Genomic DNA, 26,857 nt, shown 5'->3' on the forward strand with positions numbered 1-26,857 from the left:
TAGAAGTCCGTTACACTGGCTGTGGAGGGACGCTACTCTGTGTCGTCCAACAGGCGACCGCTCCAACTGCTTCCTAAATTCCGCTGTAATGTTGCCAGTAAATTTTTGGTTTAACTAGCACATGTATTTGCAATTTGCGCTTGAAATTAAGTAATGTAGTGGTAGTAATAAGCTTTCCATTTTGGTTTAAACGCAAGGGAAGTTTTTAAAACAGGATTTGATTAATTAGTTTAGCTCATCTAAGCAATTTTATCAATTCTGTAAAAGGAATTTTACGGAACTTGGTGAATTTGGCCCCACTTGCAACTGGTATAATCAACCTGCACAAAGTGTTGCATAACGCAGGGTTGTTTTTTGGAACAAAATGTGTTATCATTCAGCCCTTCACTATGCAAAATCATGATATTATGACAGATGGGCTAAGCGCGGCCGTTCCTTTCAATCGGAAAAGGCCGCGTGGAATTTTGGTGAAATGCGCTAATAGTGTCGTGGTGGTACTAGTTGTCTCTTTCGCTCTACCCATCATCATCAGCGTTGACTCATTTTGCATTGTGCGCTTGGGTTCAATGTTTGGGGCGAATGTGTTGATAGGTAGGGGAACTGGCGGTAAAATGAACACGTTAAGCAAAGTCATTATTTTCTAACTAATAAGTGAATGAGATATTACAATCACCTTATATGTTTCTTGTTAGACATGTTTTGTACATATCTGGTAAAAATACTTCGTCATAAACACATTTTTTCAAACATGATTCTTGATTTCTAAACATGTCCAAAAATGAGACATGTTTATAGCGACTGGGTAAAATGAACATGTGGCGGTGGTAAAATGAACAGCTTCTGGTGGCCTGCAAAATGTCCTGTATGTATGCAATGCGCAGCGTTGGAAAGCATTTTCCGATCAATGCTAATATTCCAACAAATCATGAGCTTTGCATACACACAGGGCATTTTGCAGGCAAAAAAAATTGTCACGGAAGAATTGAGTTTTCATGACGTATTATTAACCATTTTACAATCCTGCGGCATCGAAACACATCTACAAACTTGGGGTTATCCATGGGTGTTTGAACTTTTAGGATCTGTTTGAGAGCAACTAGAAAGCTTGTTCTATACATGAGATGTGATTATATTGTCTAAAATTTGATTTTTTTCACCGGTCCGGGTGTTTTTTCCCACACACTAAGTACTAAGAAAATAAATATTTTTCATTAAGTAGTATAGTCCTACGTCTACAGTTCGTGCAACCCCATAGGGCTGCCCCTTGTAGTTTTTTCAGGTTTTTAGTTTTTGAACTATTGAAGTTTAAAAAATTGAACATTTTTCAAACACTGATAACTCGGAAACGATTCGATATATGGAAAAAATTTTAAATAAAAAAGTTTATAATTTACAAAAAAATATTTTTTGTTATATAACTTATGAAATTTGCAATTATTTGAAACAAATTGATTTTTTTTAAAGTTGGACCTATTTTTTTACTTTTTTTATATTAAGAATCATGTTAAAAAGGTTGTGTAAAAATTTGGGAGAGGATGTGATTGATATTTTTCATCAGAGCCTATGCAGTCATTTCCGGTACGTTTTTTCGGTCTTTCCTGTTTCCTCAACCGTTCCATTTCGTCCTTCGCCTCTCCTTTAGTCTTCCGAAATTCGTGCTTCATCATGTCTTAGTAAGTTTCGATCGTATGGAGTTCAGGACAGTTTGGTGGTTTCATGTAATTGGGCGCAAAATCCACCGAAACACTATTTTTATCGCGTTTTGAGTGAGTGATAAGGCGCAAAATGAGGTCAAAATAAAGGATTTTGAACGTGCTGTCTCAGCTTTTTTTCCGTTTTGTAAGGGACTCAGTTTTGTAAGACTTCCTGCTCATGGTGCTTTTGACCACGAATGGTTCACAGCGTTCGCCACAAGTGCATACGGTCTGCCAAAACTGGTACTTAGAGGCGATTTTCGGTTCTTCTAATTAACATGGTCATCCGAATATGTCCTGAGCCTTGAAATATTCATGGTAATCGCTTTTCATTATATTGTATTGTTTTTGGAATGCACTGCTTCGTCGGAATGAAGGAGCAAGGGATAAAAAAATTGTTCACCTGCCGTTTGATTCAATTAAACATAAGCAACACTTCCGACTGTTGGTTGCCCGGCGCTGAAGTTGCTTTTTTTACAAACCGAGCATTTCAAAATCAATTTTTCGAATCTATCGGAAATTCTCGGCAGCCGGCTGCCCACAGCAATAAAACACATGATAACACTACTGAGAGTTGCATAGACCGTATAAAGGGGTTACATAACTTTTTGTTAGAAAAATGTCAAGAAAATTACGTAGTTATGGCTTTTTCCCCGAAAGCCTTTTTTAGTTTTATTAGGTTTGCGGGGATCACGATTGAAGACCAAGAGATGAACTAAAATCCCAAAACTCAAAAAATTCCATTAGTATATGAGTACTCCTCGTACCTTAACGATTAGTTGAAAGGATAATAATTTTTTCTTGTATTCAGAAACGTTTTTCCTAAAAAAATCGCTGTTTTAAGCTATAAAAAGTTTATTAAAAATTCTTATCCTCAAAACAAAAATTTATGTAGCAAAAAGGAATCGTTAAGGTACGAGACAAATGTGGCAGATGTGGAGATGCATAGGTATACACGGTCTCCGTAACAACGTTTGCTATACTAACATTTCTTCCCTTCCCCGATGACTGTAAGGACGTGGCCGGCACCGTTATTGACATTTTAAAGTATTGAACTCCTGAGACTTGCACATTGAGGATATATAGCAACTTCCAGGCCCCATTCGTTGATTCGAACCAGACAAGATGAGAATCACTGATATAATCGACAACGATTTGTATGTGCCATTGAACGATAGCACAATTTTTTGTCAATTCTACATAGGTGTACGGCTAGCAAAGCAAATGGATAAATGTAATATCATTTGAGTCATCGTGTAAAAGAAAGGTTTAATGCACTACTTTATTCAAAATACGAAGTATGAAATATTAATACAGCTATACTATCTTCGTTTCATCACAAAACTGACTAGTTCAATAATATACTTGTATTGCTAACAGTATCCTATATAAACCACTTTTCTTCACTAGAAAATTGGTTGAAAGTTGCAGTCGCTGACTAGCATGCATGTTTTAAATAGTTCACAAGCACTCGCATGTTAAGATAATTGAACTTTTGGCATGTTTCATATCAATTTTACATTCAAGAATTCGAATTAGGTGGCGGTGGCCCACTTTGCTGGGAGAGTTGCTGCTGTTGTTGTTGCTGTAATTGCTGCTGCTGCTGTAGATGTTGTTGCGCTTGTTGCTGCAACTCTTGCTGTGGTGTTTGTAGTAGTTGCTGCAATTTCAGTGCAGAAGGCATTGTTCTCAAATCGACGGTTGGTGCTCCCGCTCCGGCTGCACTTTGGATGTATGCCAATAATCTGTAGAAGTGGATTGGCAATGATATGGTAAATGTTTTGATTTTAGTATTTCGGATTTTCCTCAGCGGTATTTGAAACCAACTTGGAGCCTGTTAGAAAAGTTCAAACCAGTATCAAAATGGCGCCAGCTACTGGCGTCAATTTGGTGCTTGTGGGGTCAGTTACTGACGAGGATAATCCGAAACACTACTCAAAAAATCCCTTTTAGGATTTTTTTTCATGATAATTCCTATTTAAATTCTATATTACCTTCGCAGTTCATCCAAAGCGTTGGCTTGCATTAAAATATAGTTTTTGGCCAACAGCAGCGTGGCAATTTTGGACAATTTTCGAACCGACGGGGAGTGGGCGTAAGGAATGACGCTTCTCAGTTCGTCGAGGGCGTCGTTCAAATCGTGCATTCGACGTCTCTCTCGGGCGTTGATGTTCAAGCGTACTGTTTTGCCCTGTCGGTTCTTTTGTTTACCACCAGGAACCGGAGCTGACTGGTGATGCGGGGGTGGACTGAAATGGCTTCTAAACGGTGAAATTTAATATCGATAAAAATTCAGTGGTTGAGTGCTTACCTTTCAGCACTACCGGACGGACGGTTCTCGTCTGTAAGTGAAACGGAAGCTGATGCGTGTGGTTGGGCGTAGAATCCACCCAAACCCACGGTTCCCAGAGGAGTACGTCTACCAGGGACACTCTGCGGTGGACTTGGTGTTGGTTCCGGATGGTGAGAATGGGCAGCACTGGTTGGTGGACCCAGGTGAAAGTTGAATGGATTGTGGGGATCCATCGTAGAGCTGAAAATAAGAGCGATTTATGACTGTTTTGTAGCATAAACTATTTTATGTTCGGTTTTAAACAGCTGCGGTGCTACGAGAGGAGAATGGTAGTAGGGAAATAGTCGCACGCAATGAGTGTGTGATCAAGGTCATGATGGTGAACCAAAATGTGCTAACTGCGGCGAAAACAACCGCCCATTCAACCGCATCTGTAAGAAACGAGCGGATTCTATCATCTTTCGGTAAAAGCAACGGTGAACAACCAGCCGGGCCGTCGTCAAAACGATCCGGCCTTTAACGAAGCGCATTTCTCAGCATTGCAGCCCCGACGAGTAGTCCCGAGTTTGGAACCGTTTTCCCTCTATAATCAACGAAACACAAACGAACATGCCAGTTTCTCAGTACAGCCTTGCCTCACTGCTGCCCTCGGATTGTTGTTTGCCAGTACGGTGTCGATTGATGTGCATAACAAGCGTAGCGCCGATATAGCGTCCGACCACCATCTCCTAATCGGCGAGATCCGGCTGCGTACTGCAAGGATTCATCGACAGGAGGAGAAGATCGGGCTCGGTTTAACACACGTCGTCTGGAAGATGCTGCGGTAAGAAGGTCATTCGTCGAGGAGTTTAAGAACCATGCTGCAGATATTCCGGAAGGTGGAAGCGTAGAAGATCAATGGACCGCCATCAAGAACGCCTTCATCGCCACGGGCTGGGGCAGCTAAGTACCCAGAGAAAACAGTGGATCACAGATGACACCTGGAAGATGATAGAGGAACGAAGGGACACCAAAGCCGCGATTGAGCGAGCTAAAACACGAGGAGCCAAAACTGCAGCCCGTCAGCGCTATTCGGCTCTAGAGAAGGAAGTAAAACGCTCATGTAGACGAGACAAAAGAGCGTGGGCAGACTCCCTAGCCGACGAAGGTGAGAAAGCAGCAAACACTGGCGACATCTGTCTCCTCTACGATATCTCACACCGCCTTAGAGGGACAAAGATTAATGTTACGATGCCCGTGAAAGATACGTCTGGACAGTTAACCGACCGCGCTGACCAGCTGAAAGGCTGGTTCGAACACTTTGAAAACCTTTTTCAAGTGTCGGCCACGCCACCAACAACTCGGCAGGATCCGCCAAGGGTTCGACGTATTACCCGCGTCAACACCGAAGCTCCATCATTGCAAGAGATAGAAGCAGCCATCCGCAGCATGAAATCGAACAGAGCCCCAAGGGTCGATCGCATATCAGCAGAGATGCTCAAAGCTGACCCCGTAGTATCTGCACAACTGTTGTATCAATTATTCTACAATATCTGGGACACCGTGACTTTTCCGGGCGACTGGATGCAAGGCGTCTTAGTGAAAGTACCCAAAAAGAGTGTATGCGATAATTGGCGGGGCATCATGTTACTGTATATCGCTCTCAAAGTTCTCTGCAAAGTGATCCTGAACCGGATACAGGAGAAGATCGACGCAACTCTCCGACGGCAGCAGGCAGAATTCCGTGCCGGACGATCCTGCGCGGACCATATTGTCACGTTCCATATCATCTTGGAGCAAGTCAATGAATTCCAAGAGTCTCTCTACTTAGTGTTCATCGACTACGAAAAAGCTTTCGACCGTTTCAATCACGAAAATATGTGGGGAGCCCTGAGTCGCAAGGGAGTCCCTGAGAAAATCATCGATCTAATTGAAACACAGTACGAGGCATTTTCGTGCAGAATATTGCACGATGGTATCTTGTCTGACGCCATCCGGGTCGTGGCTGGAGTTAGGCAAGTATGTATTCTATCACCGCTACTGTTCCTCATTGTAATCGACGAGATCCTGGTAGGGGCGATTGAGCGTGAACCAAATCGTGGGTTGCTGTGGCAACATATTACTATGGAGCATCTAAATTACTTCGCATTGGCTGATGACGTTGCTCTCCTAGCACAACGGCGCTCTGACATGCAGAGTAAGATGATCTTTCCGATCGCTTCTCAGCGGCAGGTCTCAAAATCAACGTCAACAAGACCAAATCGTTGTATATAAACATGGCCAACCCTTCCAGTTTTACGGTAGCTGGGCAAACAGTGGAGAATGTCGAAAGCTTCCAATATCTTGGTAGCCAAATGGCGTTTGATGGACGCACTAAGATCGACATAGGAGCACGGATCAACAAGGCGAGGGCTGCTTTTGCGAGTTTAAGAAACGTCTGGAAAAACAATCAGGTTAGTCGACGCACCAAAACCCGAATATTCAACTCGAACGTGAAATCTGTACTACTATATGCCAGTGAAACCTGGTGTGTATCAGTGTAGAACACGCAACGGCTGCAGGTTACTCGCTTTACATGTTCATTTAAAGTGACATTACTACTCAGTAATGACATTACTAACGCCTCGTGTACGGGGCCCTTATAATACCACAGACTAGCAATCGCGACAACGAAACTCCTTGCCCAGCAAACTGGTCACGCTGCACAGTGGCTGGAGGCTGGCCAAAACCTCAAAAATTTATTTTTGAAATATTGATATTTTATATTTTTCCTAAATTTCTCATGCATTGAATGATGTATATTCTAAATTTTATGATCATTGGACAAGAACACGATTTTTAACATGAGTGTAAACGTAGCAAAGTCCGGACTTTTTAATGATTTTCATTTCCGAAATCACCATTGCTCTGTTCACTTCCAATGCATGTTGCTCTTTTGATTTTGGTCCGATTTTACCACAACTAGTTTCATTGTGTAGAGAAACGAAAGAACTTGGTTAGTGAATAAAATACATTTGGTAAATTTGCTTGGAACTATGACTTTTTAGTTTAAATATGTTTGAGGTGGTCAGATCAAAAATATTTTTTTCACTTATGTATTCTGTACAAATTTCGGAATCATTTCAGAACGGTCACATAGTATACATTCTATGGGAAATAACCTCTACTTTTCGAATATCATGGTCTCGTTCTGCGCCTAGGTGCGCAAAAAGGTTTAAGGGGATTTTGAAGCTTTCTTGCTGATATGGAGGCGCATGGTGTTTTGTGTAAAAAAGTTAGACAATCTACAGTAAACCAACACGTTATACAATGGTTTCAAAATAGTGTTCTTCATTTTTTATGATATTGCTGACATTGGTGAACAGTGACGGAAACTCTATCATAAAAACGGTATCATATTTATAAGAAAGGTTCAATGACACTGTATGGAAAAATGCATTGAATATTTTACGACTTTTGACATCAAAAATGAGCTCAACACCTCAAAATTAGCTTAAATTATGATTTTCAGCCAAATAAGGTAACATTTGAGGTTTTGTCCGACTTTTGTATGAAGACATGCCACTGTGCGCTGGTGCTCGAAGTCAACACCATCCTGCATACATGTAGGATCAGGAAAGAACAGATTTTTTCAACGCCAAGCCCATCGACATAGCGGTTGTCATCGGAAGTAAACGTTTACTTGCCACTCTTCTGATTTTTAAGAGTCGATGGAAGCAAAAGGAATTTTCAGAAAAAGCAGAAAAATTCCTCCTCACTGAAAATTATTCTGGTCCTAGGGGCAGATCACTCTAAGAATTTATAACAAATTTGCATCAAATTAGAAAAAATGCAATTAATTTTCATTTATGCACGCCCTCACAGAAAATTTTGCTTAACAAACGCCCTACGCTGATCCACTTTGTTCGACGTTTTGTTGAATGTACGGTTAGTTTTTTGTAGGGTTTTGACGTCTTACACGCAACGCAAAATGTATCATGAATTTCTATTTTGATGGAAAGACATGCATTTAGTTTCGCTGATGTTTAAAAATACATCGCAAGAGATCTGCCCAGGGGCGGATCCAGTGGGAGGGTCTTGGGGGTCCGAACCCCTTCCGAAATTTCTTTACTTGTTGAGAAATTTCAAATTAGTTTCAATTTTATATTAGTTTCAAACTTAAAATCATTCCAAGCCAAATTTGTCCTACAAAACTGATATTCATTAAATAAGGTTATTACGTACAACGAATTGTACAATGTTCATTTTAAAATCGATATTTCAGACCCCCTCCCGAATGTTTTTTATAGATCCTCCCTGGATCTGCCCTTAGTTCTGGTCCCTCTCGGGAAGTAGATGATGGGTCTCTTCTGAAAACACCTCTCGCATCCTTGGTCCCATTCTGTACAACATCTGCACTGACATCTCTCCTCTCCCTAGAAGTAGAGTCCCGTCATAGTTCACTGATGATACAGCAATCCTGTACAAGGATGGTATTATCAATTCTCTAACTGAATATTTCACGGGCTGGAAAATTGTTATAAATGCGATAGAAACTATTTCCGCATTCTAGATTGCAAATTTTTGTTTCGTCTGACCAGGGATGACCCCCTCAAAAAGACGCCAACCTTAGGGTGGTATAGGTATAAGCACTGAGAACTGACATACAAGTAAAGTTTTCAGCTTTTGTAAGAAATTCAACAGCCGCTTTGAAATGACAACAGCTAGTAGCAACTTGCCACTAGTCGGCGCTTCGATCGGCCAGCAATCGCTATATGGGACTTGTATGCAAACTGGGATATAACGGTGACTCACGCATGCGAACCTGTATGCAATGGCGATTTTCAACGTATTTTCATTTAAATATTTACACAGGATTTTCGGGAAAATTTGTTCTAGCCTATATGTCTGTTCTCTGTGGTATAAGTCATCAAATATTTTAGGATAACTATGCCATTCTCATGTTTTCACTAAATTATTCACATTACTCTGATAGAATATGTTAGTGAATCGCTACGAATTAGTTTCGTATAGAAAATTTTCATAAAATACTCGAAATTTTCGTACATATGATAAATCATTTGTAGTACTATTGAAACACTTTTATTTTTTATTGCGAGTTTTTCGTAAAAACCCCGAATTGACTTACGTTGGCTTATTACGAAACGGCTTCATTAGGCAAACGAATTGTTCGCTGCAATATACGAAAGTATTTATATTATTTACGAGCACAATTCGTCAAACCGTCAACGTCAAAAAAGCTTCAATAGAGGTAGAATATGGAGTCCTTGTTGCTATACGTCAGATAACACTGTTCGACAGCCATTTTGGTGCAGGTTTGTGATAGTAGTTTTTAGGGTAAATCGGGCTGAGTTCAAAAATGACCATAGTTTTTACCGCCGTGCTCTTGTTTTTGAAATTTCTCCATTAATTTGCTTTTTTTACTAGTCAGTGATATTTTTTTTAATTTTTCAAATTTACGAACTGTATCAAATCTATTATTAAAAGGTGCTACAAGCACCTGACAAATATTTGGAAATCAGGAAAGGCATATTGAATACTGTCAAATTCGAAAAACACCATGCGTAAACAAAAAAATGCCACTTTTTTACGAAAATTTGACATTTCGCCAAATTCAAAATGCTGCCATTTCAAAAGTTCTGAATGGATTTCGATCAACAATAGCTTAATTGGTAGCTGTAAGCATCTTCTTTCTTAGTTCAAGCTAAACAGACGAAAATTGTCAGAGTTCTGGTAAATTAACCTAACTGAAGAAAATCTTCAACATCAACTCTTTTTGGTATTACTACAGACACGACGAAAACTTCGGAAAATCTATTGAAAATAAATTTCTTTTTATAGACTACGATGCTCTGGATATAAATTAAAAGTCAAAGAAGCTTTGTGATCATATTACCAGGCCCCTGCTAGGCGCCTATTTTTTCCTAGCCAACATCTGCCTTTGTTAAAATCAAAACAACTCAATGCAATAGCATGGGCGACATGGGCCTAGAAGCAGCTAGGCTCATCATAAGTTGACTACTGTCGAAGTCTGTATATCTACATGGCGGATGACAGGACTGACACCCCCTGATTTATACATTAAACAAAAACACGTTCTTGAAGAGTTAGAAAGAGACAGCAATTTTTGCACCTCACCTCATTACGATCAAAGGCGTTTGACAGTTCAGCTCTATAGTTCTTGGTGTTTCATTTGTGATACCGTTTGAGTTTGTTGCCTGCATATTTCTTGGGATGTGCATTCAAGAAGTAAATACGAACAGGTATTGAGGTTGCACGGAGAATGCGCAAAATTCGCAAATGAAAAAAGCAGTTTTTTTTCCACACCGTATGTCAGATCTTCATAAAAATCTGTGCAACCTTAATACATTGTATTTATTCAGTACTTTATGCTTAGCACACCGGCAGTGATGGCATTTCACCTTAGTGATGCACTGGCGCGTAAATGTGATGCCTACACAGAGGATGCAATGATCACACACCACAGAAAAAAGCAGAACGCTCTTTCTTTCGGAGCTGTATAGACCGATTTCAAGTGTGCGCTGGTGTTGAGGTAGTTGGGTGCGAGATAACCGTGCTCTCTTGCTCTTTAAATTCTCTGTGGCGCGCTCAGATAAAGTCACCACCGCGCGCGCCCCAGAGTCGCTGTGGTGTATTCACTGGCGTGTGATCTTTGGTTTGTTTTTGTCTTACAAGCGGCAGTGCGGGTGAGTTTGATTTGATTTGCACAGGTTGTTGCGTTGTGTTGTGTGGATGGTGGTGGCTTATTTCAAGCTTATATGATTTTCTACTCAAGAAATTGCTTGGTAAAGCGAACGAGTTTATAAAGTATTGTTACACTACCTGCAAAACTAAAAGTACTCGGTCCTCGGAGCAAATTGGGAAAACTTTTTACGTATCATCGTATAGAGAGTTTCATAATGACCAGTGGGACATGATATGCAAACTCGTGTTATAAGTATTAATAGTTTTATTATAACTTAATCCTACAAGTTTAAAACGAAATCTTAGATTTCGTCGACAGGCTTGACATATTCAGTAAAATTAGGTATACGCTTGTGGTGATAATTAATTTACATACATCACAATTGAGCGTACACCCGTTATTCATTTGTTCATTTGTCTATTATTTTGCGTGAAAATCGTTTAAACAGCAGGCGAAAGCGAATGTTTCAAGAGCATGGGAGCTAGGAAGGGGATTCTGCACGTCAATGAGCGAAATAAATTAGCTCAGTTTCGGGCTCAAGAAAAAAGGCCACTAGTGTTCACGCTTATTTTAAATGAACAATGAATCTTGTGTTCTTGTGTTTCATAAAAGGATGTTAAATGGGTCAGCAGCAACAATGTTTGTTATACGTATTCTAGATTTTTGCGTCAGTTAGTATTTTATACCGTAATTATAATGCATGGATGCATTGCACGTAATATCAACAGCAAAACAAAGTATTAGTTTGGTAGTATCTGTCGGAATCTCTGTCAATCTCTATGAAATTTTCGTATTTTCAAGTAACAAGTAAGGTGTTTCCTCCAGTTTTAACAAGCGATTTTTGTGTGATAAATTATTCCTCATTATAAATTTCTTGAATGAAGTGTTTTATCAAAAAGGTACTAGCAACCAGTGTTATGAAAATATCAAAATATCAATGTTCACAACAGAATCTTTTCATCGCCGATTTTCTAATGAAAAGTTCACTGATATAAAATATCGCTACGGAAAAAATCGTCAGTGAACTTCAAGAGTGCCGATGTTTGGGAACATTATTCGGTTCAAGCAAAAAAAATATTGGATTGAAGAAGAAAAGATCGCTTGCGAACTTTTATAACAACGAAAATATAGAAAAAAGTTCGCCTTATGAAAACATCTTGCACGATATTTGAACAAGGGATTTCCGAGGGATTTTCAAAGATTCCAAAAACCTGTAGATTAACATGATAAAAAAAACTACGTTCTACAATATTACGGCGATAGCTCAATGGGATAAAGCGTCAGGCTACTTTAGTGTCAACGAAGCTTTCTTCAGAAGCCATCGCGTGAAAAAAAACTCAATCGACAGAATTAAAATGGGAAAGAATAAAAATGGTGCTTGAATGGTATGTTGTCAAAATATACATATGGAAAAAAGCAAATTCTGGTATGGAGGCCGGTTCTTAACAACCCGTTGTTTGTATGACCGAGTATGAAAGTTTCATATACAATCATATTTTCAATGTGATGTGCAAAGAATCACTAAAAGCGTTTTCGCTTCCGAATGTCTCTTTTTCGATGTTGCTTTGGGCGAACATTCTTTCAAGAGTTTCACTGAGGCAGAAGTTCGTGTACGAACTTCGATGCTAAGAATCATTGAATATTTGTCTCAAGAATTATACATTCGGATGCGATGTTTGGTTTCACAGATTTTTGTTTGGAAATGTTCTGGGAAAGATTGATTCGCGAATGAACCTGGAATAAACTTTTATTGATAATGATTTTCCCAACACTGCTAGGAACAATGAAAAGTTCCAATTGCAAGCTTGGAAATTAGCTCAAAAACAGTTGAAAAAAAAATTGCGTTGAATTTTGAGCTCCCTTGCACATATAGTTGAGCTAATGTATCTATAGTTGCATGTCCCATAGGAACCCTAATTAGCAATGGCTAAATTAATGATACATGGTAGTGGTAATGGTACAAGAAGTTTCACATACATAAATTGGTTAATAAACAATCTTAACATTTTTTATCATTTTTGGGATTAAAAGCTTTCGTTTAATATATTGACATCGCCCATAGAACTTTTCATCGATTTTTTAGTAGAATTTTCACTCAAATATTCTAGTTCTTTGCACACATACCAAAGATACGTTGAACGATTTTCCATGTTTGCAATTAAAATTCAAGGGCAGTTCATAAGCCACGTAGTACAACTTTCAACATTCTGCTTTTATTGCACTATATTATTAGTCTAACTAATGCTATCGTTGTAACGCAATACAAGTGTAGATTTTCAAAAATTTTATATTAGAATTAAAACGAAATATTTTTTTGTATCGCTACGTCGCTCGAGAATAGCCAAAAAAGCCTAAAATATTTGGCTTTTACTGACCCAAGCATGACTAAAATGCGACTCACACCTAAAGTGCAGAACTATTAAACTATTACGTACTTACTTTGTTAGCATTACTAGAGCATTCGAAATTGATAAATTTTGAGAAGAAAATGGAATATGTTAATTAGTATTGTTTGATATAATATTACTAAATATCCATAAAAACTTATTTCATCATGAATAAAATCCAATATTTCTGTTTATCAGAAAATTTGAATCACCTAATTGGACTAAGAATAAAAATCACGGAAGTGTACTCGATTTGAAGTGTATGCATGAATACATACAGGTGAATTGATTAATATATGTATAGAATACGAAGTTTACGTTAATGTTTGGGATAAACGTAGAACGTATTCCTTTTTCGGATCGAAATGAAAACAAAAGCACATCCTCACGTCACGAAATCAACTATAGGTTCAAGGTTTACACAAGAAGATTTTTATTCGGTGAGGTCATAAACTTAATATTATAAGTTTTACAAATTATAAAATCACGGTAAACAGATAAACGTTCTTTGGAACAATTTAGTATGTGCTGCAAAGACGATGGATTTGCCATTTTGAACTTCTTTGCTATACTCGTACCCGAACATGTTAGGTTTTAATTTTAATTCTCTCTCTTATTATTCCATCGCGTGGAAATTCGAGAGAAAACCAACTAATTTATTTAAATGATGGCACAGAAGAAAAATGCCGTCAAAAGATTCCAGAACTAATTATTGAGGGGTTACACCACTATAGAGCACGAAAAATAGGCATATTTCGGGAATTCATCTTGACGCAATAATGAGATGAATCGAGATCTTGTTTAACTTTCCAGAAAAGCACGCTGCTCTGAAAATCTAGCGAAATCGTCTTAAAGCATCAGCGGCTGCTCGTTCAGTGGGCCATAAGCGCGACTTCCGGAGGGTTAATGAGATATATAACATAAGTAATGAATTGCAAAAAAATAATTTATTCGAGTAATTTCAGCACAAGATGGCGGCTGTGCAGCACTTTCCCGTCGGGGAGTTTTTTTGGAAGGGGTCCACGACCGGAACTTTTGATCCAGAGCCAAAAACCAAAGCTTTTTAAACTTCTTAGAACGACAGCAAGCGGCGTAAGTAAGATTTTTTCTATGTCTTGATTTTTCGCGAAATGGCACATTTTTAGTCGAAAAACGCTGAAAATGTGTTAAAAATCGACACAAAATTGCTTATTAAAAATTATGCAATGGAAAAATTAAATCCCACGTACATCGCTGGAGAAAGTAATCTTGAATATGCTGTAAAAATTTTAGGCTGATCAAAAATCATTTGTTCGAGTTACATTTCCGGCCAGATCCAAAAAAAATATTTCGAGAAAAACACGGTTAACGTTTTCAGTATACTCGGGGTGTGAGAGAATTACAATGCCTGCGTATGATAATAATCGAAAACGTGTGTAATACCAGGACATTACTTGTAATGGATCACTTTACTTTTTGGCGTCGCCAATCAAAATAAGTTAAATTACCATTGAGTTATTCAGTTGAACAAAAAATAGGCCGGTCCTAATGTGGATGTACAAATCCCGTCTTACATCTGTTATACGAGTAATCTGATACTACAGATCAGTATAAAACTTTGTTTATACCAGCCGATACAATGATACGTAAAACGTTTTCCTTGTTTGTCCCTAGGCTCGAATAGTTCAGGTTTCCCACGGTAGTGTAACAACACTCTATAAACTCGTAAGCTTTACCAAGCAACTTGTACGAAATCTTCAGTAGAAAATCATATAAGCTTGAAATAAGCCACCACCATCCACACAACACAACGCAACAACCTGTGCAAATCAAATCAAACTCACCCGCACTGCCGCTTGTAAGACGAAAACAAACCCAAGATCACACGCCAGTGAATACACCACAGCGACTCTGGGGCGCGCGGTGGCGAATTTATCTGAGCGCGCCACAGAGAATTTCAAGAGCTCTTCTCCACACTCTAGATCGTTCCAGTGTTGGGTATATGAAAATTACCTCTGCCACCAACATGCGCTTACACATATCAAATACGGTGGTGTATATGAACGAAAGAGAAGCGCTCTCGTTTTGCTTGCCAGATTGTGGGGAGTAATTTCAATTTCTCTTTACTGCACAGAGGATAGGGACATAACTGCACACCGGAACAGAATAGATTCAATGAGAAATATGGCGGCTTCACGTAAACAGTGTAAGAATGATCCAAATCATGGGATACTGGCCGAATATGTGTTTCAAGCAAAAATATAGGTCATTCTAGAATGCACTTACGTATATCTAAAATGAAAATAACGGTGCGCAAATATCTGCATTTTTTCAGATATTTAGGCTGCGCTCAACGCATTAAGGCCTCCTACATGACGTTCAAAACTAGTACACTCCCATTCTTGCACTCCGACAATTGGCGGAGAAAAACCATGTTAATTTATGCTGGGTTCCAGGACATAGTGGCGTTGCAGGGAACGAAAAAGCCGATGAGCTAGCAAGAAGAGGGTCTTCCACTAATTTTTTCGGCCCAGAACCATTCTGTGGAGTCTCACCGAGTGTCCTCAAAATGCAACTATAAAGAACAGTTGGAGTACGACAATCAAAGAAATTTATCTAACCCAACGAGAAAAAAAGTGTGGAGTTGCTCAGACTAAACCAAAAAGAGCTATGCATCATGACAGGACTACCTACCGGACACTGTCCTAGTAAATATCATCTTAATTTGGTAAGCTTACAAACGATACATGCCTCGTCTGTTGATCTGAAAGTGAAACATCTGCTCTGCGAATGCAGTGCATTGAAGTCTATAAAAAACATTTATTTTTAATAGATTTTCTGAAGTTTTTGTCGTGTTTGTAGTAATACTAAAAAGCGTTGATTTTGAAGATTTTTTCAATTAGGTAAATTGATCAGAACTCTGATAATTTTCATCTACTTAGCTTGAACTTTTTTTTGTCTGAAAGAAGACGCTTACAGCTACAAATATAGCTACTGCTGATTGAAATCCATTAAGAACTTTTGAAATGGCAGCATTTTGAATTTCGCAAAATGTCAAATTTTCGTGAAAAAGTGGCATATTTTTTGTTTACGTATGGTTTTTTTTTCGAATTTGATAGCATTCAATATGCCTTTCCAGATTTCAAAAAAAATTCTACCGCTGCCTAGTAAAAAAATAAATTAATGGAAAAATCTCAAAAACAGGAGCACGGCGGTAAAAACTATGATCATTTTTGAACTCAGCGCAACCGATTTACCCTAAAAACTACTATCACAACCCTGCACGATTTTTTTTTGATTTTGTAGACCAGTGTTATATATCGTTCTAAAACCCAACTTTTTGATAATAGAAATTGCAATAATCATAATTCATTTTTTTTGAGAAAATTAACAAAAACCTCATCAAAATACTAGCTTTTAACGACTAAAAGGCAATTAAAACTAAATAACTAAAAGATATGAACACCATTCAATAGGATTTTTTTCTCCTTTCTAATAGAACTAAAAGATTTCAAATGCGAAGTATATTTTTTTCGCCAAATATGACAGTCAATCACCCCTCAAGAGGCTCTTAATCATGAATCAAACGCCCTGTATATTAAAAAAAATAGCTCAAGATACAATCAACACTACCGAAAACAACATCCGCGCAAAATCCACACGATCTCTCAAAGTTGTTAACATAAAACATGCTATATCTCGAAACCTCTAAATTCGCGTGACTGCAACAACATAGCATTTATCATATATGTAAAAGCGTGATAGATGTCTTAGCAGTGCTGACAGTGCCATGCGTTCTCTATCATCATCATAGAACTTTTCAACCATCAAATACAGATGGCACTACGTAAAAAACAAGGTTTACTTCTCTCAACTACAGAGGTGTTGCGGATGAAAAATCTCCTGGTTCAGTGAGAAAATTATTGAGTGAGAAAGAGCGGATTGCAACTAAAGATTTAATCAGATGATAGCAAAACTAAACAGGATGGGAAATCCTGCATATCCTATAAGAAAATAAAATGACACGCACATGACCCTAGAAAGAGAATACATACCACTATTAATTCTTATCGTTAGATTGACCTATTCCTCGATTTAGCAACCAAGATGTAGCGAAATGAGAGTTTCCAGCATTCGATTCAATTTTCCATCCAGCCTCCCACCTTGTCAGGCCGGCTCTCGTGGGGTGCTGTGAATTGTGTGACGAGGCGGTGTTGGACGCGTCACAAAATACTTGAAATGTTGTCTGCTTCTCCGGATAGCACTTTTCTTTCTCGGAAAATTCAATTTGGACCGTCAGATCCAGAATCCAGCCGAGTGTATGTGAGTGGTACTTTTCGACGAATCACTTATGAATACAAGTTTTTCCTCCGTCTCAGCTGCCAACAAGTTACACACTTCCCGATTCGCGTTCGGAAGGACTTCCACCATTGATGGTGATTCTGCGGTTTGTGTGTGCTCTGGTCTGTAATTGTTGGTCGTAATTTCGGTTGATTCCCGATGATGGCGCTGTTGTCAGCTGCTCTGTTATTTTAGGGTATTTAAACGAAAGCTCCTGGGAGAGCACACTCAAACACACACACACCCTTGTGCCCCGCGAATAGCGAACAAACCAAGTAATAAGGGTTGTTTGCTTTTGTCTGAATAATGTTGTTTGGCTTTCATCCGCATTTCCTATCCATCAGACTTTTGTCGAGACGATGAGCACAGGTCTGGCACTGCAGCGAGGAGAGAACCAAAATTAATTAGTTTGCTATTTGTTTTAATTAATTAATCCTTGATCAAATACTTGCCGCTTCAGTGCCAATTTCATCAACGATTCGTTCGTTTCGCCCGGAACCACTCCAATAATGGGGAGTTTAAATGCTGAGGTAGCGAAAAAATCACTAACGAAAACTCATCACCCCCTGATACACTACTGGGGTAGCGAGCGAGACCTGACTGGATGTAACGTTCATAACAACGATAACAACAACTGAAATGTAAAAACTAGCATCACCATGTGGCAGACGAATCTGAGATATTCGGGAGGGTGTTCTTTTACTGTTCCTCTGGTTCGATCTGTACGATTGTATGTGGGCTTGTGGTATTGGTAAATCATGGCAAGGCGAATGTAGTTGTCGATCTTGTTATGGAGAATCTGCACAGTTGGTTGATGATGTACCTACAGGGAGGGAAAAAACTATGCTGAACGAGCTTGCATTGTCGGTGGGTACAGTTAGATTGGGTGACTTTGGATAGTAATTTATCTACACACACCGAGCTTATTTAAAACGAAAAAGAAAAATGCTTCAAACCTAACCCTAGTAGTAATTATTTCTATTCAATCCAATGCTGCTGCGGAGTCCATATTACAAGTTAACTAAAACAAAAATGTCAATTGAGCCTGGTTCGACGGTAGTACAATCCGTTTTATATAGCTGAGGGGTGAAAAGGGATGACCGAGCCGATTTTCTGAACTTCTGAAAATTGAACCGCAAAATGCAATGCATAGATTCGCGTCGAAAACGTTTGTCACATGTTATAGCTACCCCATTTTTAGTTTTTGAGCAATTAAAAGGACAGTGAGATAAAAATAGCCAAAATTAGGTGGTTTGGATGGAATTCGGCATATATGCATTATACCGGTCTAGAGACCCTTTTGCCCCCATATTAGCTTTTGAAAAGCGTGATTGTGATTTCTGTCATGTTTTTCAAAAAAAATGTAACTGGGAATCCGTATCATGTCTAAGAAAAAGTTGTAAAGAAATGATTAAACTTTATAAAAAATGCACTGGACGATACCCAAATAAAAAATTGTCGAATCAGTAGCGGATCCAGGGGAAGGGTTCGGACTCCTCCCGAAAATTTTCAATTTGTTGAGAAATTTTAGTTTGAATTTTATATTAGTTTCAAACTAAGAATACTGATACCATTAAATGTGGTTTTTACGTATTGCACAGTGCATATTTTAAAATCAGAATTTCAAACCCCTCCCGAAATTTGTTTCTGGATCCGCCCCTGAGAGGAATTAGAAAAGCAGAGTTAAAAATATTCAAATTCATTGAATGAAAATTGATCATATTCAGTCGCATTCATTTTCAATATTCAGTGACGCTGCTGAAATCGTCAATCGAACAAACCGCCCATTCATCCATGCAGGTTTTCATTCGTCTCCGATTATTACACGAAGCGAACGTGCAGCGACGAATCAAACGCATCAAAATAAGCCCTGTCACAATGTAAGCGATGATAATTGCTATTTTATATGCTTTACCGGCATTTGAAAACATTTGCCTAGATAATTAGCGAAATGAATATTATTGTACAATATTCAACTGAATGAATAACATGAATTTTTGAATGAATATTTTTTCTATTCACCACGAGTCGCATCCGGCTCATTTTCAGCCGTCAAAAAGAGCTTCGATTATTTTTAGCTATGAGCAAGACAAAGAATGATGGTTTGATAAAGATAGATGATAGGAGGATATAGGACAAAAAAGTGTGCTGAACAGAAATATTTCGTTTATTTTCAAGATTTTATGTTTTAGTATAAATAAGTGAATTTATATAATAAATAATGATTTTTCAAAATATTTGCAATCAAAACACTCATATTCAGCAACTTTCTACAAGCAGCCGTTTTCGAGATATTTGGAAAAAATCGGTAAAGTCGATAATTTTTTATCCAAATTTACCAGACTACACAAAGAAATGTCACCAAATTTACCGAATATGGACATTACACGATAAATTGTATTTCAACAAAATTTGGTTATTCTATGTCGTTCGGAGAAGGAATGCATTGTTTTCTTGGAAAGCATTTAGTAAGCAAAACTCAACAAATCTGATGATAGTATAACACAACAAAAATCAAAATGGAAATTTCTGAATTGTTACCTTATTTTGTCCGCATTTCTTGTTTCGAAAAGGATTATACTTCAGCGATAGGCTTCTAAACTAGTAATGTTCGCCCATCTATCAATAAAGAGTGACATCTATTGTTTACGAAAACAACCTTAAACGCATCATGAAGTACGAAGAATTCTTTGCTGACCTACATAAGACAGTTCGAATAGTAAATTTACGGTATATCTTCTCCATTACTCTTCCTTCTTCGCCAAGAAACTCTTCATCCTCAAAAAACGCAATGTAACTAAGAAGATCAAATTACTATTGTGAATTCTGTCAGTATAATGTTAACAGCGCATTCAATTATACGGATGCTACTAATAGCATCGACACGCATATTTCTCGCCTTCAATTGTTCTAATCAACTGCCATTGCAAAATTTCCCATTTTGGAACCCTTGAAGTAAAATACTAAATCCTGACTTCATCTTTGTGATGTGACGCTTAATCACATTCATCGAATATAACTCTTTTACGGCCAATTTCTTCACTGGATGAAAACCGGTTTTCGATGAAAACCACTTTTCGGGTTGCTGGTGACCAATTAGCCGAAAACCGTATTCAAGTGAAGAAATTGGCCGTTAATCTGTTTACGTCTGTTGAACCATAGGGGCCCCTTCGTTCAATAGTGCCCAGGGGCCTCGAGTGGTCATAAGACGGCTCTGTCTAGGGTCATTTATATAATTTATAGGTAGAAAAAGAAAAGCTGCAGAATTTATGCGATGATCAAACGCAAAATACGAGGAAAATAAATTCAATTTGCAGTCGCAGTGAAATTTTCCGTCATCTGTGAGATCAAAACTTTTTTATCATTCTTCCCGACAGCTGCACTGTGGAAAAATGTTTTTGAAAAAGAATGACAAATTTAAAGTTTCCGGAAAGTATAAGTGAGTATAACAATAAGCGTAAGTATATTTATAGGTATATGGGCTTCTTTTTTGCATTTTTTAGCTAAAAACAATTGACGTATTTTTTGTTTTGACTGAATATGATATTTTTTCAAGTTATGAGTTTTTGATGTTTTTAAAATTGAGTATTTTTCAATTACCGACAAATCGGAAACTATTCGATGCACAGTGGCTCAAAACAGCGTTTTGAGGTATTTAATTCAATGGAGTCAAAAGTGTCCATATTAGCGATTTTACTTATTCTACAATGTTTGTGTGTGTAAAAAACGCCATCTTATGGTAATATTATTATTTTTAAATTGATCGTAGTAGGCTATACAAAATTTATCTTTTGAACCAAAATAGGTAGCGCTTGACTCTCTTCGACAAAGTTGGAGAAAAGAGAGAACATTTATAAATTTTGCAGAAGACATATTGTCTTTCCCAGTAGCATTTCTAGTTTTATAGCACACTACAAATGAATTATTAATTTTAAGAAAGTCTTCAAGAGCGTAATAAAATCTCAATTGTTACTAGGGCTATCACTCACAGTAACCCAGTTATGGTCCGGACCAAGATAAAGCTGTACATCATCTGTTAGAAAATCATTCAAAATCGGTGTTAACCTTCCTGGAGACGTGCTAGTAAATAGAGTGCGCGTCACTCAGAAAATCAAGCGAAAGCGTCTTTGAACACCAGCGGCTACTCGTTCTGTGAGGCATACACGCGACTTCTGGAGGGCCAGACATAATGCTTTCAACGGTGTATAACTTCAGAACGGGTGCTTATGGACAAACGGTTTTACCTTGGTTTTGTAGGTGAAACCCAGTTCTATGAGAATAATTTATAACATTACAATTACAGTTTTTGCCGATAGTGAAGTTGTAAGGGTTCAAAAACAGGCTAAAATCAAAATCAGTCTCTCCGAGAAAGTTGCGTGTAATGATAAAAAATATTTTCGAACATTATTATTAAATTAGAAAGAAAAAAGTTTTAAGCGAAAATAAGAATGGAAGGAGTTTATCATAGAAAACGTCTCGTAATCTCCATTACTGTGAGCGATAGGGATAATCTGTCTTCTGCAACATTTATAAATGTGCCCTCCTCTACAACTTTGTCGAAGATAATCAAGCGCTATTTTTTTTGGTTCGAAAGATAAATTTTCTATAGTCTACTATGATCAATTCTTTAAAAAAATAATACTGCCAAAAGATGGTGCTTTTTACACAAACACATGGTAGAATATGTAAAATCGCTAATATGGGCAGTTTTGACTCCAATGAAACAAGTACCTCAAAACGCTGTTTTAAGCCACTGTGCGATGCATGGAAAAAATTGAAAAAAGGATTGCGTTTTCACATGAGCCAACTGGAAAAAATTTACATAAGAATATATTTTGTATTTTTTTTAAAGTTTGTCCGATTTTTTCTGCTTTTTCTTTAACTATTAAGAATCATATCAAGCAGGTTATGTAAAAAGTTCGGGTGGATCTTAAAATACTTTGCGAGATATTACAATTGTAACATTGAAACAAGGCAATTTCACACTGAACACCTAGCGAGTAGCGATAGGGCTGTTATAATTGATCTCGTACAGTACTTCGAGATCCATTCTGAAAATTTTACATATATATATATATATATATATATATATATATATATATATATATATATATATATATATATATATATATATATATATATATATATATATATATATATATATATATATATATATATATATATATATATATATATATATATATATATATATATATATATATATATATATATATATATATATATATATATATATATATATATAATTTACTGTCAATTATTTTCATCTAAAGAATGCAAGAATTTTTTTTTTGAAGAAATTAAACTTTTGGTTGCAAATATGGCTTGGAATGACCCATATGTGGGAAAGTCACGGGCTCGGAAACCGTACAGACAGCTGCTGACGAAGCCTCATCATGGATGATCAGACTAACGTCAAGGCGAACTTTCAGCACCTTCCGAGGCGACTGTTCCTCACCGCCCAGCACAAATTTATTGTTCCGGAGGAAGTATGGGCGCAGAAACTTTCAAAGTTTGCCAATAAATACATGATTTGGCAAGCGATATGCTCATGTGGCAAACGAAGTGAGCCGTTCGTGACTACCGGTACTGTAAACGGGGAGATCTACCCATATAAGCATAAGAAATTGTAAAACAGCTAATCAGTAAAATATTCCGATTTATATTCTTCGGTTACACCTGAAGTAGACTGGATGGACAGTTTCGAGAAAGAAAAATGTAGTTTTAAGAAGTTTAATGTTTGATTTGTTTTTTTTATACCGGGGTTTCGATGTTGCGTGGCGAAATATAGCGACCGCTAACAATCGCTTGTGTCTTTCGACCCCTTTAACGAACGTTATATTTTCGCGACTTGGGAAAACTGAGGAACATATATCATTAGAACGTCTCAAAGGTCTTCCAAAGGCTCCAGGAACGGAGGACAGTGGGCCACACCACCGCCATTCGTGACCAAAGGCAGGTGCTGGACGAAAACCACGAAAAACGTACAAAATAACCGAGGAAGCGCTGATGGCTCATTTCATGCGAAATTCGAACATTTCGACGCGGGATTTGGTCAAAAACCTTGGTGTTCCGCAAAGTTTCGCCCAGATGGCCAAGAAATTATCCACATTGAAAACGTTCGCCTCGAAACTCTACATGACGCTGATGAATACAGGTGCTGCGCCATTGGCGATGAGACCTACTTCAAAGTGTATTTGAAGTAGTTGCTGGCTAAGGCATATTTCACGAATAAGGACAAGTATGATGTGGATGACTTTTTCAGCTTTGCTTTGCAGTACCTGACTTGGCATACCATATGCACTTGTTCCAAATGTAGGAAACCATTCGTGACCAAGGAAACCATTTGTGACCAAAGGCACAATAAACGGTAAGATTTACAAAACTGAGTGGTAAAGGATGAAAAAGAAATGATGGGGGAATGGGAAAAGCTAAGAAAAACGTACTGGAATCGACTGTACAGGCTCAAATGTATGGCGTCGATCGCGAAGGTCGAGCATTTTACTTAAATTCATCTATAAATTTAACCGACGTATGTAAGCGGAAACAAATACATATACGCATTTGTACTGTGATTCTCTGAGCGATAAGTCGATCTTTCCAGTCCGCGTAGTGTAAGCTATAGAGGATAGTGTTAATCCGATTCCATTCCAATGCTATCTTGTGCGTTCTCCGCCTCTTCGAGGTGTTAGCATTTTTTTCAGGGTTTCGTTTCTTGTGAGCTGCCTGGATATCGTTATCCGAGATAAGAATCGTCAAACATTAAAATTACAGCGAAAATGATTTCATTTTGTTCTCAAAGTATGTTTGTCAAATGTAACATCAAATCTTAATCTCATTTTGATGTGCTTGCGTGCTTTGAATTTTTAGGCAAAAATGTTTTAGTTACATTTCGTTGGTTATTCATCACTCTGAAGAATTCTGCTGAAGGATCCTAGGAGTCATCTTGAACGTTTTCAGTACCACATTTTTTGTATGATGCAGTTGTAAGTAACGTAAGATCAAGGTTTATTTTCACCTTTAACAATTGTTAGACCTCACGCACTATAGGTCTTTTTCGAGCTTGCGTAAAGTCGATAACGGTAGTATTTCCCTTAGGGGACGCACTTTTTGATTCGCTCATCTTGCTCACCGTGAGGTATCGAGGTTTTTCTGTTACTGACGTGTAGAAGTAACGAAGCGACGCCGGTAAAATTTGTTCGTTTGTTTTGCTGTGAACGAGCAGTGTGTTTTTAGTTACTGGTCTGTTCGAGATCAGGGGCTAGACAGAGTATTTTAGATACTTTTCACAGTTGATAAAAATGATTTTACCATATATGGTTTGATGTATTTTGATGCATCATTGCTTTTTAAAATGTGGCAGATTTGTGGAGGTTAGGAATAGTTTCGAGAGCGTTATTTGAAACGTTCAAGGGGTTATACTGGGCTACTCTATCGTATTATCTGATAGAGTGATGCAAAAATAATAAAAATTCTACTCTATCACAGATGAACATTCTAATCGAATAATTGATGCTATCTGTCGATTTCTAGCTGATAATCTCGTGGTGTGATCATCAAAAACATGTACGACTACCTCAACTGACCCTTTTCGGAATGAGATTGTTCTTACCAAATCGCAAAGTGGGTGACATCGTGAAAACCTTCCAATTGAAGTTGGCTTCAGCTTAAGGTTGCACGGAGAATGCGCAAAATTTGCAAACGAAAAAAGCAGTTTTTTTTCCACACCGTATGTCAGATCTTCATAAAAATCAATCAGCGTGTGTAGAATGTTGTTACAGTACTGCTGATTGATTTTTATGAAGATCTGACATACGGTGTGTAAAAAAACTGCTTTTTTCGTTTGCGAATTTTGCGCATTCTCTGTGCAACCTTAAAGTGACATTTGATGATGCTTCCAATCTAGGATTAACCTGGATCTCGCCTTGCATAACCTACACTAACTGTTGTCCATTCATTCATATGGAATCGTCCCAATGCATATAAATCAAAATACCCAATACTAGGTTGATTGTTAGCTTGAACGTCGCCCGCAGTTTGAGATTTTACTGTATAAAACTTTTTAGCAAAATTTGGTGGGTATAGTAAACACTTTTTTGTTTGCCATGTTGCGTTTCTTGCCAATTTCTACAGCCTACTTGTTTCACTGTGCGCGGGGAAGCGCTGATAGATGCGATAGTGACACGACGGGACGGGTGCACGTTCGTGCGGAAAGCAAACTCATTTAAATTCAATCGAGAAATTTTTAATTTGCTTATTATTAACATTGCTTGTTTCTTGTACACTGTATCGGTTTGAGCCGACAGTTGATGTCGGTTCAGGGGTTGCCATTTGTTGTTTTATCCAGCTTCCACGTTGTGCTCCATTGATTATAATAAGAGAAAACGAAAATGAAGTCGGTAATGAAGTTTTTTTTCCGAGCTCCTCTTTGTCGAAAGGTTTAGTATAAAGCAAGGCGAACAATTACGGGGGTCAAAGTTTACGGGGTACGGTATTTGTGTTTTTTCAAATAGGTATAATTCCGTGGTTGAATCACTTGATGTTTGACTAAATTGAGCCGCTTTTTGGTTCAAAGCATTTTACGCGGTTGCCATTAATTAGTAATCCTATCTGGAAAGCTATCCTTAAAAGTATAACAAATATAGCTACTTAGCAGTACAAAGTGGGAATAATTTCGAAAACCAGTAGATTTTTAAGTATTATACCGACTGGAACTACAATCTTTTGTGAATATTTACGGCTTTCTCAGTCAATTTAGCTTGAGCAAACGAATTGTTTTTAAAACTGCCCGACGTTTCGACCGTTTTTGGCGGCCTTTTTCAAGGGAAACTAAAATAATCGTTTATTATGAGTGAACAGGTAAAGCATAGTAAAAACATATATGGAAAAGGTACGAAACAAAAACAAAATTGCAGTGCTGTGTGACTCACTTTAATCGTGTCGTTTTTGTCGTAGTCGCTGATTGCCAACGGTGGGAGGTTGGGTGTTTTTGCACTGGCCGAAATGGTTGTGGAGATGACGATTTTGTGCTGAAAAAGTCATCTGAAAAAATCTTTGGTACGGAGCTCTATGTATGCACGAAGTGGTCCAACGTCTGGTTTGAAGATGGTGACCCACTGATTGCGTATGGAGGGATTGATATCAATTGTGAGCCAAAACAACTGTCATCACTGGTTTCTGTGTTTCTATTCCTTCGAGTGCTGGTCGTTTTCAGTGTGTGTAGGATGCCGGCGTAGGTAGTGTTGAGACCATCTACATCGGTGCGATGGTTGACGGTGTTGGCGGTGTTTGAGATGTGGCACATTTCAAGTATTGGTAGAGCCGTCGATCGATAGGTTTTATCAATGATCTTAGCTTTGGTGAGATCAAAATTGTGGTCGTTTTTGATCATGTGTTCGATGAGAGCGGTTTTCTCACCGAGACTGATCAGCTGTTCGTCGGTGGTGATTGCGCCGTCGGT

At 38.1% G+C, this 26,857-nt stretch overlaps 1 protein-coding gene across 3 annotated transcripts; it reads right to left on the reverse strand.

Moving 5' to 3' along the window:
- Positions 1 to 2,951: 2,951 nt before the first annotated feature.
- LOC131678351 (class E basic helix-loop-helix protein 23) lies at positions 2,952 to 17,751 on the reverse strand. Of its 3 annotated transcripts, none has more exons than XM_058958426.1 (4): positions 17,094 to 17,751; positions 4,006 to 4,227; positions 3,689 to 3,943; positions 2,952 to 3,439 (listed from the first exon to the last, which is right to left on the reverse strand). In XM_058958426.1, exons 2-4 carry the CDS (start codon positions 4,218 to 4,220, stop codon positions 3,217 to 3,219), a joined length of 693 nt encoding a protein of 230 aa, XP_058814409.1. In that variant the 5' UTR covers positions 4,221 to 4,227; positions 17,094 to 17,751; the 3' UTR covers positions 2,952 to 3,216. The 3 variants fall into 3 exon arrangements, with proteins under 3 accessions (XP_058814409.1, XP_058814408.1, XP_058814407.1); XM_058958425.1 differs by having other exon boundaries at positions 3,689 to 3,952; XM_058958424.1 differs by having other exon boundaries at positions 3,689 to 3,955.
- Between the last annotated feature and the right edge of the window lie 9,106 nt (positions 17,752 to 26,857).

The sequence above is a fragment of the Topomyia yanbarensis genome, chromosome 2 (assembly GCF_030247195.1).
Source record: "Topomyia yanbarensis strain Yona2022 chromosome 2, ASM3024719v1, whole genome shotgun sequence".
Taxonomy (NCBI): domain Eukaryota; kingdom Metazoa; phylum Arthropoda; class Insecta; order Diptera; family Culicidae; genus Topomyia; species Topomyia yanbarensis.

Excerpts from the sequence above, each read along its gene's own strand:
- LOC131678351 (XM_058958424.1), bottom strand. The coding sequence starts at position 4,220 with ATGGATCCCCACAATCCATTCAACTTTCACCTGGGTCCACCAACCAGT. Across the intron at positions 3,956-4,005 it reads CCGTCCGGTAGTGCTGAAAG|AAGCCATTTCAGTCCACCCC; the intron begins GTAAGCACTCAA and ends TTCACCGTTTAG. Across the intron at positions 3,440-3,688 it reads GCTTTGGATGAACTGCGAAG|ATTATTGGCATACATCCAAA; the intron begins GTAATATAGAAT and ends CCACTTCTACAG.